Genomic DNA, 13,374 nt, shown 5'->3' with positions numbered 1-13,374 from the left:
TATACAAAAACGCAGCTCCTGCTTCACCCCCATAGTTCTACACGGCGCCCATATTACTGCAGCCACTGGACCAATCTACTGGTCAATCCCATGATGCCCTCTACCCATAATCGAGGGGACCCTGGTCCCTTGACATGCTGTGGCTTGTGAAATGGGTAAGTGGTTTAGACAGAGTTGCCCACACTGATAGGAGTAAACAAATAAACACAGCTCGGCCTGACACAGACGGAAGATACAATGACTGTGAGAAAACAGTACGTTTGTGAACGTTACCTTTCCAGCATAATGCTGAATTCCGAAACAAAGTTCAAGCCGTTTAGGTCTCCAAAAGTACTTGTATCGCAGATTGTCCTCAAATTTATCTAAGAGAAAAAAAACAGAATCCAGGTTTTGCCCATTAATATGAATTAATGATTTTAAAACATATTCCATTGATTTTAAATATGGCTATGGTAAATCATAAGCCAACACACAAATAATCTATCTGTTGCTGTAATTGGAGCTGCCCTTTTGTGTTTTGGTCTCTCTAAGTAATCACTTGACAAGAACGGTGAAGTAAATTGGTACAGTATTTACCTAAAGTCACCATTCAAAAAAAAATAGAGCCCTTACCCACTAATGTTTGATCAGTGGCCTGAGGAAAGCGGCTCTCTTCATCCAGTAAAGACAGCAGCCCCATGGGTTTCTGAAGAAACATATCAAGGATGGGCCGATTGTCTTCATACTCCACCAGGTTGGCATCAATACCTTCACTTTGGTATTCCATCTAAAAACATGCATGATTAAAAAGATTAACTAAACAGTTTTAGCAAGCGGACTAGAGTTATTTGGAGTGCAACAACAATTCGAGACAAAGTCTAGTGTTCAGAGTGGTATACATACAGTATTGACATACATACTTATTACTGGGTTTGTCTGTAAATAATGGATGTTATTTTTCTCTTGTACTTCAAGATCAAGTATATACAAGCATATACAAGACCTTGTATAATCAAGAGCTGATGCTCTTAATTTATTGATGTAATTTATTTATGTGTCTTTTGTGATCTTTATATTCATAGTCTGCTTTGGTTTATTTTGTGGTTTGCTTAGTTCACTCTTTCAGAACCTTTTGACTATGTCAAACATAGGCCCATGCCTTTTTTGTCTCTCAAGCCAAACTCAGTTAACCAAAATGCCTCAATAAATACAATCTTTTATTGTAATTGCATTGTTGGGGTTTGGCTGTATTTTCTAAAATGATATTTGTGTCAGTCAAATGGGAATTTTAATTAAATACAATGCATGCCAAGTCATTAAACAGTTTCATTTAACTCGCCTTTTTAATCATTGGTACTGTTGAAGAGATTATTCCAAACTACTTTTGGTCATTTAGAGTAAAATTTTTAGTCATTTGCAAATAATTCATTGTCCCATTTTATTAATTTATCTGATGAATTTAGATATTTTATACATTTCTGATAAGAAGGACTCAACTCATCGAAAGCAGTTTCATGCTTAAATCAAACTTTTATTTTGTATTAATTAGAGTTGAGTAACTGTTGCTCGCAACACCTTTCTTACACAACCTTTGTTGTTACAAAAAGGTAAAAGTCAAAAGTCGAAACAAGAGAACTAGGTCGGGTAGCCAAAAGAGTCAGGTGGAGTGAATCCAGATCAGAGACGAGAAGTGAGGCGAGGTTGAAGCAGGAGGAAACTAGGTCGAGTAGTCAAAAATCAGGTCGAGAGCAGTAGGGCGCACCAGAGAAAGCCGAAGAACGTCTCAATAGTGAGCGGGGACTGAGAGGAGTGCGAGGGTATAAATAGGGAAAAGCAAGAGGAAAGACAATTGATTCATTAGTGCGCGGGTGTTTTGGTGGTGGGAGGTGTCCATAGGACTGCGGTTCGTGACAGGTTCTTCCTGGACTGTTTTTAAAAAAATCAAGAGCATCTCTGATGTCATCATCAAGAGCATCTCTCAATGCCGAAACCCTCACCAGGACAAGCAGACTGAAGATGGCTAGATCAAACTTAAAATCACAACTGCAGAAGTTATTGACAGTGTTTATGTGCGCTGTGAGTACTGTACCTATAACAGATATCTAGACACCTTCATTGAATAACTGAAGAAAATGCTCATGCAAATAATTCTTCAAACATAAAAAAACGTATGTACAGTAGAAGTAAGATATTAATCTTAAACAATGCATGTATCTACAATAGACAGGACAAATAGCAATTTGTTTCTTAACAACTATATTAACTTGTCTGTGGCTAAAACCAAAGATTGGGCAATTACTTTGTGCCTCCTGCAATCAATCTTAAACAGGAAGATAAAATGTACCCATTTATGTGTGTTGGATATTGTAACTGATGAATCCTAGATCATCTGGGTGGTTGATAAGAATACAAAAATTAAACATTAATTTAGAAACACAGACATGACTCCTCTTTGCTAGCACAATGAATTTTAGTATTTGACTTGCATTTCTCTTCATGAATCCTGGTTAAAACGGCATTGGCTGACACTACTTAATTTCAATCTAACTTACAATCAGGTTGAAAAATTATTGGTTTATACTAATTATTTGTAAAATACCTTTATACAGGATTCAATGTGTCTTGCATTTGCCTATATTACATTTGATATTCCTTGCATATTTGTTACTGTGTACCCACATTACTTTATTTTCCCAGGAATGTTATCTGTTGTTATCATTCTAAATAACCATTACTGATAAAATGTTCTGAAGAGTTTGATTGAAGAGAGGTAATGACATGAACATTATTACATTTTCTAGCCCCCTTTTTGAAGCACAGCATCCAGGAGTCTCAATAACAATCACATATACACATTACATACTCTAACAGAGATACCTTGTTTCCTCACATTTAATATAGAAAAACAGAATTATTTGTACCAAATAACCTTCATTGCAAACTAACAAACCACAACAACACGTAGAATGTAGGGGTTCATTGAGAAACAACAGAACATCGTTAAGAAATTGAGTGGAAGGGACAAGCAGATATAACAGAGGTGTCTTTCATGTTTGTGAAACTACTTCGCTGATTTAAAGGATAGTAAGAAGAGACTAGGACAACACAACACAACACACTCACCTGTTCAAGAGCAAAGATGTGCTGATTGAAGTAGAACTGGATCTGTTCATTGGCAATGTTGATGCACAGTTGCTCAAAAGAGTTTTTCTTAAAATTCTCAAAGCCAAAAATGTCCAATATTCCAACATTCATTCCATTTTCTGCAGTACTTGTAAGAGATAAAGCAAACATTATTTTTATTTCTCAGTGCAAAACCAATGCAAAAGCATATGTATTCAGGTCACAGCTATATGCACAACAGAAAAGGCATTAAAAGCTACAACAGAACAAGGGCAGCTATGTGCGCCTTTCAAATAAGTTCCTCACTAGTATCATTTATGTTGCTAAATACATTTAGCTTACTTCAGGATCAGAATGCAAAGGGATAAAAGGGAAAAGGAAATGCTTATTAAAGCTTTTGTTGAGTAGAGGCAGCAGTTGTTGTTGTCTATGGATTCACAGAGTGCAGAGATTGCATTTGAGGGTTAACTATTGCTCATTCTGAAGGGCTACATCATACTAAAATTAAACAGCCACTAAAATATCCAGCACCTGAGTTTTAGGCCAAAAAGAGGGCTTACTGGCACTCTTCATGTATTTCTCCTCAGTCTCTGTAAACTTCCAGTTCACAGGGCCTATGATACTGTCCATTTTGTAACAGATAATAATAATAAACTTATACCTTCATGGCTGGCTTCTCAAAGTGCTTTACAGAACAACAACAACAATAAAAAAAATACACAAGATATGAACAATGAAAATACACAATGGGAGGAGACAGTAGATGGGGGTACTGAGTACAGCAGGAGGGTTAAAGAACAGAACCAGTTAAGTAAGGGCTCTTCTAAAGAAGAATGGTTTGAGTCTAGAATACAGAAATATTCGTATCTATAACCGCATTCTGACTCACAGCTTCACTGGCTCTTATTAGAGGTCACCTTCTGCCTAACTCCACACATTATTATTGGTGATAACAGTGAAAATACAGATGATTGGATTGGAAACGGCCAAGCTTCACCCAATAATACCTCAAACATAATGGATGACTCCCTAAAACTACTGACACTCTAACCCCACTACTGTGATTTTATTCTTCTGGATCAATGATCAGCTCTTTATGATCTCTCTGAAGTCTTTTTAATCATCAGAACATTATTTTTTTTTCTGCGCCACACTCACCATTAAAAATTCATTTTTAGTATTTTATCTTTCGGGTTCGATTCTATCCATTAAATCTCTCTCTCGAGTTCAGCAGAAGAGAGCAAAAGCCGTTAAGATAAAGCAGATTGTCTATGCATTTATACAGTCTAAATCTGAGAGGAGCTGCATTTATTTTGCAATTGTTATCATGTAAAATTGCGGATAAAACCAAGAGTATCTCACGGTAAGAAAAGGGCATTTGTTATAGAGCCCCAGCTCTGCTCAGATGCTGATTTATTGGATTCTGCTTTTCCAAGATTTAGGGAAAAAATATCAAATGGTGACATCTCAGTGTGACATCTCTGTCCCTCCTCAGCAGGTCAGAGATAGGCCCAGATAGAGATCAACAGCTTTGAGCTCTGGTCTCCCAACTGCAGTAACTCAGCTTTGTCCCAGGTATACACTCACTGAAAAGAATATTAAAAGACATGCTTATATAATAGGACATATCTGAGTGTTCTGTCCTCCGTTTTGTTTTCATAATTGTAGCAGAGAGATATGATTTAACAGTGATTCATTCCGGCACTGTGGGAATAAACTAAATTAAATCTGACTTACAAATGTCTGAAAATGACTTTGTCTGACAGCTTTCAAATCATTCCTAATCACGGACAGTGCGGCCATTCTGCACGATGGCGTTTTCTATACTTAGGTCATCCAAGTGTTCTTCTGTGATTTAACGACGCAAACAAAATCATCCCCCCCAAAAAAAAGCACGCGCTCTCCTGATTTTTCACAGAGCAGAACAGCGGGAAAGAAGTAAATGCTCACAACTTGAACGATATGAGGAAAACCAGGTGATGCTGACCATAAATTTTTGTCCGGCTGCAGCAGCGTGTTTATGCGGTTCACAATCCAGCTGAAGAGGCGGCCGTAAAGAGCTTTGGACATGGCGTCTCTCACGTCAGTCGCCCTGTCCACCGTGTTTGTGCGGATGATAGTCTCCCCCCTGGTCACCACACAGTGGGAGGTCAGGGCCTCCTGAAGCTCCTCAGCACCAATACTGAGAAGGGCAGCAGCTGGAAGAGTAGCAGACACCCGGGGAAGTGTTGGACAGATTGCAAGACTGTTACAGTGACGACAGTCCCCAGGTCTCTCAAGAGCATTCCGACCCAAGGAAAAGGACCGGACTTCAGTCTTAGAGCTTTCAGCACTTATTGGTGCGTGACTCCGACTTGTGTGTCTGTGAATGTGGCATTTAAACACCCTTAATATGACTATCCGAGTAGACATACAGCATTAGGAGTGGAACACACATTTTAAGATGCAATCCCAGTCATTACATCTCATGGTACCTAACCATAGATGAAAACACAAGTCCTGGGTTTAGTCACATCAGCATATTTTTGAGTGTTTCAATCCAATAACACTATCTGTGTGATACAAACATAAGGCATTGTTTTCTCCAGTCATTCTACACTTCCTACACTTCCACTCATTTTTAACTCCTACAAGAACAAATACTGTATCCACATATGCAGCAAAGGTCAACAGCTTTGTTTCCATTGAAATAATTTCTATTACGCGTTCTGATTAATACATCAACTGCGTTTCAAACTCATTCACAGCAATTTGTCTTTCCATTCATTCCAGCAAACTGGATCAACATCATTACCATTGTTTAAGGCTTCAGAATTAGGCACTTCACTTTTATCAGTCTGGTGTTGAGATGTAATGGCAGCAAATTCAATATTTCCAGTATTCAAGATGGCAGAAAGGATTTTATACACTGAATTTACTTCCTGTAAAACAAAAAAAGATCACTGAAGCTTGAAACAAAACAGGACAGGAGCGGAATATTAAGTGTTCAACTAACACACACCTCCAATAACAATATACTACTCTTGCTGTTAAACCGAGGATGTAGACTTATAAAAAGATTTCTAGATTACAGATTTTAAAAAAAACGGATAATTTTTCCTAGCTTTCACCACATCTGGAATTTAGTCAGTTTCTGGAATTTCTTCCAAGGGAAGAATACACTGCTTGTTACAATTAATCTCATTAATAGTAGACTATTAAAATGCTTAGTAGATACAGTTCAGGTTTCAGTTACAGAGTCTGTAAAAATAATTATACCCTCTTACAGTATATCTTCCCAAACAGGAAATCAAGTAGACTACCAAAACATATTACTTTGGTATGTAAAATTACCTACCAGAAACAGAAAATATAACCTGAATTTATAAGATAACAATCTAACAAATTCGATTAGCAGTAGCCAAGGCTGTACTAAAACAAATATACAGTTTAGCAATCTAATACATCTCATCACGCGTTATTGGTGCTGTCTCTGAAATAATGTAAAACATACACGAAAAGCTACGGTAATCAGCTGAGATCACAGAAAATCAATTTCTCACCTCCTCCGTGAACCCAATGATTCGGAAGCAGTGCTGAATGGCGTCAAACTGCTCCTTGTACAATTTATTGGAAATGATGTCCAGCATCACTTTGCTTTTCTCATTGTCGATGTACCTGCAAATAACCAGAGATCCATTCCGTCACATTTTACTTAACGTGTACCATTCACTGGGATAACAGGAACACGACAGAATATGAATGAATAAATAAATTATTAAGACATTCCATACTATTATAGAATGTTCACAGTTCTCACAAAATTCTCTTTTTTCGTGTGAAAAAAAGATTGTAAGCAAAGACTTTAATCATTTTACTGGAAAAAATGCCCAAGCACTTCAACATTTATTGATATTCAAATAATAAATACGAAATGATACCTGGTTTCAGTTGGTTGTTTGAAAACAAATAATGGAATTGTCTCATTTTTGACTGTGCATAAAAAAGAGAGGCCAGGCAATTTAATGCTACAATGCAAATGTAGCTGTAAGAAGCACCATGTACATAAAACAACATTTTGCTTTTCAGTAGACAGCAGACAGTTGAAAGCATATGTTGTAATGATCCATTCATTTCTAACTGTTTCAGGAAATTCAGCGCCATTGTGAACTGGTGCCTATCTTAGCAACAAATGGGTTCGAAGTAGGGTACACCCAGGACATTACTGCAGTCCATCGCAGGTCAGGGCACACAACGACACAGACACACACGCACTCACACCAGCACACCAGGGCCAGGATTTCTTTAAACTGTGGGGGAGAACACGCAAACCCCACACAGGCAGCACCGCAGGAATTGAACCCAGGGCCCCAGAAGTGTTAAGCTGCATTAGCCAGGTAATAATAATAATAATAATAATAATAATAATAATTATTATTATTATTATTATTATTATTATTATTATTATTATTATTATTATTATTGTTAATATAATAAAATAGGAGCTGGCATCTGTATAGTGCTAGTCTAGTACTATTTATCCCGAAGGTTTACCCCACCACTTGACATTTAGTTGAACTTCATCCTTTGCTGGAATACAGTACCCATGACTGGACACTGCATTGCAGGTCATGTGACCAGAGAAGTGAATAATAGCTACTGTACACCAGATGAATTGAGGGAGAAAATTGGGGAAATAAGATTGTGCCATTCCCGTGTGGAATTTAACTGTCCTTAACATCTGCCCCAACCTGATCCGTGGCATCATTTTTTTTACTAATCAGCAGAAAGTGTTCTTATATTTATATCTATAGTTACATCTATATTTATATTCATATGTGCGATACGATTTTCTGTGTACTGTTCTGTTCTAGTTTGTTCTTGTGTGTCCGGACTGTGAGTAACTCTTGTATTGTATTGTATGTATTGTACTATTATTATATAATTCGTTACACTGTGGCTGTGTTGTGTGTGTTAAGCTGCTGTTGCACTGCAATTTCCCTCACGGGATCAATAAAGTATCTATCTATCTAAAGGAAAAAAAAGAGATGAAATATACACTCCAGGTTTAAAACTCCTGTGGACCCTGTATAAAATGTAGAGGTATAGAAAGCATACATATTTGCAAAAAAATTCAAGGTTTGTTTTCCCATTGATATGATTAGTCATGGGGAGTTTTATATTCATTTTTCATTAATGTGGCATCACGCGGGGGCGTGCCCAGCGTGGAGGCGGAGCCCTGGTAGAAGGGGCGGGGCCTCACCTTTGTAGTCCCAGCTGTCCCGGCTGCTAGATGATGAGCCCCAGCTGGGCAGGGCCTATAAAGGCACACTGGACACACTCCGATGGGACGAGCAGGGCCACCCCCAGAAGGGGGGGGGAGTTTTCGCTGACAGTCCCGGAGGGGATTACAACTGCATAAGGTTTTCTTTTTGCCTGTCCCATCATGCACTTTCACCGGGTGCAGGCATACACACGCATTTCTGTCACGCACTACTTTCTTGTTTTGTTTTTGCCTTACGCGCCCTGCCCACCAGACTGGATCCTGCTAAGTAGGGTAAGCCCAGCCTGGAGGTAACGGAGCACAGCAGTACTCTTTTGCCCTTTTGTTGCATTTTTTCCCCACTCTTTTTGTATTTTTTTGGGGGGGGCCTGCTAACCTCACACATTAGCGTTGAATTTTTACCAGTGCTCACACGGCGCCTCCTACTACACCCTGTCACATTACTATGAAAACTCTGTTCTCTTCCACTCCACCTGAATTAGTGCATTGTCTCTTGATGAGAAACTTACTTCGGGGGCTTCTCCTCTGGCAGCCTGTATTCTTTCAGTTGCTTCTGATGATAAAGACCAGCATAGATGTAATAAAATATATGAAAATTTTTCTCTCCACTGAAAAAAAAAACACATTAAATTTAATCAAGCAGTAATACACTTTTCACATTCTAGGTTTATTAAACAAAGAGACAAGTATATGGTAAGTATTCCAAATTCTCAGCCCCTCAGTACAGACTTCTAAACTTACACATTGCATAAACACCCTCCCACTTGACAAGATGCAAATAATCCAGGATGCAAACATCCTGCCTAGACTCTAAATGGAGATTTTACAAATGACGGCATGTCTTTTTTTCCATGTGTCTATTCGTTTAATTCAAATGTTTCATTCTGCATTTTCTTAACTCGAGCCTTTTGTTCCAGTCATGTGAAATGCTCAGTTTCATCGTGATCCAGAAACATTGATGGGATTATGCAGGACTGACCAATTAATGTGATTCTGTCGCCTCAAATGTTGGATCAATTGTTTTGTCCTCCTCATGACAGAGAGTCGCTGGCGTTGTTTTACAGCACTGCAAACATCTGCAGAAATCTGGATTTTGATATTTACAATGACCAGTCGCATTCAATCAAACGACAGTCGAATGTGCAAAACGATCTAACAATATAAACTCCAATGTGACAGTTCTCTTTTCCTGTCCTTCTTAAGTGTGTGCTGAATCGTTTCACAGATTATTAATTATTATCAGAGGTCCTCTGGATCATTCATTTTCTGGTCACTTCTTTACTTACATAGCCTGTTTAATGACTCTCGATTTTTCCAGCAGGTACTCTGAGATCTTGGCTCCCATCACAGCACCAGTTGGGGTGAACTTCATTTCCAAGTACTTCCCAAAGCGACTTGAGTTGTCATTTATGGCAGTGCAGGCATTCCCAAAGGCCTCTACAAGGGGATTAACCTGCAGAATCTTTTCCCGGAGAGTCCGATTGTTTGCCTGTAATGACACGTTGTAAAATGCTGGAGTTGATTCATTTGATCTGTCAACTACAGTGTTTAGCTTTAACACTAACTTAAGTGGGAAGCTCGGAAAAAAAAAATTAATACCGAGGTTTGAAAGTAAAGTTAACACTGTGCTGGGGGTTAGACTCCTAAAGTAGCATCATATGGATGTCTCTGAAGAAAAGTATTTCTATCCAAAGCTCATTGGCAGAGGGGTTGGAATGTAGAATTCTACGCTTTGGTAAAAAGTGAACATTAACTTTACTTTTAGTGTTAAGGGATACTCATAACATCATTAGTACACTTACAACTGTTGGGTGCCAAGAGTCTGTGCTTTATCTTCCCACTCAGTGGCTGATATGATTGATCAAAGGTCACTGAGAACGATCCAGTCTCTCGTCTACATGACATTCGTCTCTCGTCTAAAATCATTCCCCTCCCACTTGCCTAGACAAGTTGGATGGTAGGACAGACCGGGACAATACCCTCTCTTTAAAAACCCACATTTTACACTTCCATACCGGACGTCTCAGCCCTCTCTGTCACAGCTGTGAAATTTTGTTAAGTGTGTGGTTCTAAGTGCACTTTTGTTTGCCATCCATTCTAGCATGATTGCTGTACAAACGAAGGGCTAAACTGTAATATACTGTAGGTTTTTGGAATATTTTACTAGAAATGCTGACAAACAGTATGAGAAGATGGAATTAAAAAAATATTTGGTAATTATATTTTTGTATGCTTACAATATGGTTTGTGCGACTTTACTTTTATATCCATCATGTATACACTTCAAGATGTGTTGTTACTGATGCACAGTAACAGATATCATTAAACGATGGCGAATTGCAGGCCTAGTAAGAGGCTTTCATCATATGTCCATACCTTTCCTAAGAATGTAAGATGCTGAACAATCAAATGGGCACTTTCTGTCTTTCCAGCTCCACTTTCTCCGCTGATGATGATACACTAAAATGGGGGAGAAAGCAGTTGTATTGTATTAAAGGAAACTACTGTTTCAAATGCTTGTGAGATTCTTTGAAGATTTTCCGTCATTAAGCATGGCTTTCAAACTAATACTAAGACGCTGGCCTTATGATTATACAAACTGCGCTTATTAAGAGCTAAAAAATAAAACTTTGGTCTTTGGAGAAAAAAACACTTCAAACTTTACAATAAGCACATGCATTTTTAATGTAGTTTCATTGAAGTACATCGTTACCTATGGAGTTAATGTAATATATGAAATGCACTTGCAGTGTATTCATGGCATCTTCATCTGATTGCCTTAGTTACTGTAATTGTTAATGAAAATCTGTACAACAGTTTTAAGTATTAAAACGAATAGCCCACAAAGCATGTTTTAAGAGCATGAAGACTACAAATTAATTTTAAGTAGTCACCTTGATTAATGCCATAAGTTAGCTCTTAAGACTATGAAAGCTAATGCATGGCTCTCACTTGCTTGCATTAGGACATTGATAATTGAATCTATAGCTTTCACGGAATTAATTTAACTGAATTTGATTAATACCAGCCCTATAATAACCTGCCATCTTAAACTTGAAACAACTGTTTTGAGCAAATTACTATTCACAATATTATGTTTACAACCTAGTTTCTTTATATCCCATCATCAATGATTTTCATTATGGTCACATCTTCCTTTTTCTCTAAACCATTAAAAGAATCTTCATACATGTAAGCAAAGTGGGGTACAGTCCAATTTACCCAGATTCATACTGACACTTCCCAGAGGTTGTGTCACACAATAACGGTGTGCAGCTAATACCTGGTCTTTGCAGAATGTTACCATTCCTTGATAAGCAGCGTCTGCCGTCGCAAAAATATGAGGAGGGTTTGATGAACGCCTGACTCCATGATAAAGCTTAGAAAACTGAAAAAGACAAATTCATAAACAGTTTTCTGAGGGTGGCAACGGTTGGCTTGAGGCACTGAGTCCCTGGACTCACTCACAATAATAATAATAACAATAATAATAATAATAATAATAATAATAATAATAATAATTAATAATTCCTTACACTTATATAGTGCCTTTATGACACTCCAGTCAAAGCGCTTTACAGGTAATGGGGACTGTGCAGCATCCACCTGCATGAAGCGACGGCAGCCATAGTGCGCCAGAACGCTCACCACACATCAGCTCTCAGTGGGGAGGAGAAGGGTTACACCCCTATTCTTTTCGAGAAACACCCTGGGATTTTTAATGACCACAGAGAGTCAGGACCCCGGTTTTACGTCTCATCTGAAGGACAGCACCTTTTTACTGTACAGTGTCCCCGTCACTATACTGGGGCATTAGGACCCACACAGACCACAGGGTGAGCACCCCCTGCTGGCCCCATTAACACCTCTTCCAGCAGCAACCTTAGTTTTTCCCAGGAGGTTTTCCATCAATGTACTGAGCAGGGTTACACCTGCTGAGCTTCAGTGGGTTGCCAGTGGTGAGCTGCAGGGTGACACGGCTGCTTATCCATACTAACTATAGATCTTTATCTGACTTATAAAATATTGGGAAGCAATTCACACTATTATTACACCACTGTTAGGTTTAGCATGTTTAACCTATATCTGAAGTCTGGGTCAATAAGAAAACGTTAATCTGTTTTGTATGCATTGAAAATTTGTGAAACATATTTCCTTTACACCATGTGTGCACAGACCATGTGTGGTCTGAAACATAATGAGAAATTTGACTTATTATCACAGCTTTACTCAGCCCTGTGTAAGGGCTTGTAACCACCTTTACTGGTTTACTGCACAAAAGGCCTCATTACCAGCACTGAGGTGCCAAATCTGACCTAAGTGAATGAGGCCTTTGTGTTGTGAGACAAGACTTCACTGCACGTCAATCAGCTCTTACAGAATCGACTTTATGCCGATACCTCGAAAGTGAGAATGTTGACGTATTTCAAAGCACTCCTCTTTCAGTACAAGCCAGTGGTGACCTACACAGAGCCTGGGTCATGACCTACAGGAAATTGGTAATTCTACTTCCTGTGGGGGTGTTCACCTTCCTGTCAGAACACTGCTCTTTAAGAATATGATATGTTGACCCTTTCCATGCTATATGGTAAGCTTATTTATGTTACAAATGCAATCATTGTGGTCACCTCACAACCTTCATTCATCGAATTATGTCGGACCCCCAAGCTCATTTACATTCTATGGGTGACAGGGCCTTCTCTTGCTACACCCAAAAAAGACTCAAAACCTTCTTCTTTAGAAGGGCTTTCATTTAACTGCTTTGCTTTCCTGCTATATTCCAAACTCTTATTGTAATTGTGTAATTCTGCTGTCACCTCTCATTGTGTTTTTTTTCCTTGCTGTAAAGTTGTTTGAGAAGCCACATTTAAATAAAATAAAATAAAGTTTATTATCATCAATGTTTAATTATAAAGCTCCATTTTTGTTTTAACTTTTTGTTCTGCATTGATAGTATGGACTAGCTGTTGTGTTGTACTATTCATTCTTTACCTTTTATTAGACTTTAT

At 38.4% G+C, this 13,374-nt stretch overlaps 1 protein-coding gene across 3 annotated transcripts in view; it reads right to left on the bottom strand.

Moving 5' to 3' along the window:
• The window catches only part of myo3b (myosin IIIB), a 120,773-nt gene that overhangs the window by 56,808 nt on the left and 50,591 nt on the right, over nucleotides 1–13,374 (bottom strand). For all 3 annotated transcript variants that reach the window (XM_015358857.2, XM_015358859.2, XM_015358862.2), the window contains 10 exons: nucleotides 11,649–11,753; nucleotides 10,742–10,825; nucleotides 9,652–9,854; nucleotides 8,875–8,973; nucleotides 6,645–6,759; nucleotides 5,897–6,023; nucleotides 5,090–5,300; nucleotides 3,103–3,250; nucleotides 613–766; nucleotides 274–362 (listed from right to left, as the gene is read on the bottom strand). In XM_015358857.2, the coding sequence (XP_015214343.2) occupies nucleotides 274–362; nucleotides 613–766; nucleotides 3,103–3,250; nucleotides 5,090–5,300; nucleotides 5,897–6,023; nucleotides 6,645–6,759; nucleotides 8,875–8,973; nucleotides 9,652–9,854; nucleotides 10,742–10,825; nucleotides 11,649–11,753 (1,335 nt within the window). The remainder of the gene's footprint in view (nucleotides 1–273; nucleotides 363–612; nucleotides 767–3,102; nucleotides 3,251–5,089; nucleotides 5,301–5,896; nucleotides 6,024–6,644; nucleotides 6,760–8,874; nucleotides 8,974–9,651; nucleotides 9,855–10,741; nucleotides 10,826–11,648; nucleotides 11,754–13,374) is intronic.

The sequence above is a fragment of the Lepisosteus oculatus genome, chromosome 12 (assembly GCF_040954835.1).
Source record: "Lepisosteus oculatus isolate fLepOcu1 chromosome 12, fLepOcu1.hap2, whole genome shotgun sequence".
In the NCBI taxonomy this organism is placed as follows: Eukaryota; Metazoa; Chordata; class Actinopteri; order Semionotiformes; family Lepisosteidae; genus Lepisosteus; species Lepisosteus oculatus.
The sequence above is the reverse complement of the archived record's forward strand: the minus strand, read 5'-3'. Positions and strand labels throughout refer to the sequence as shown.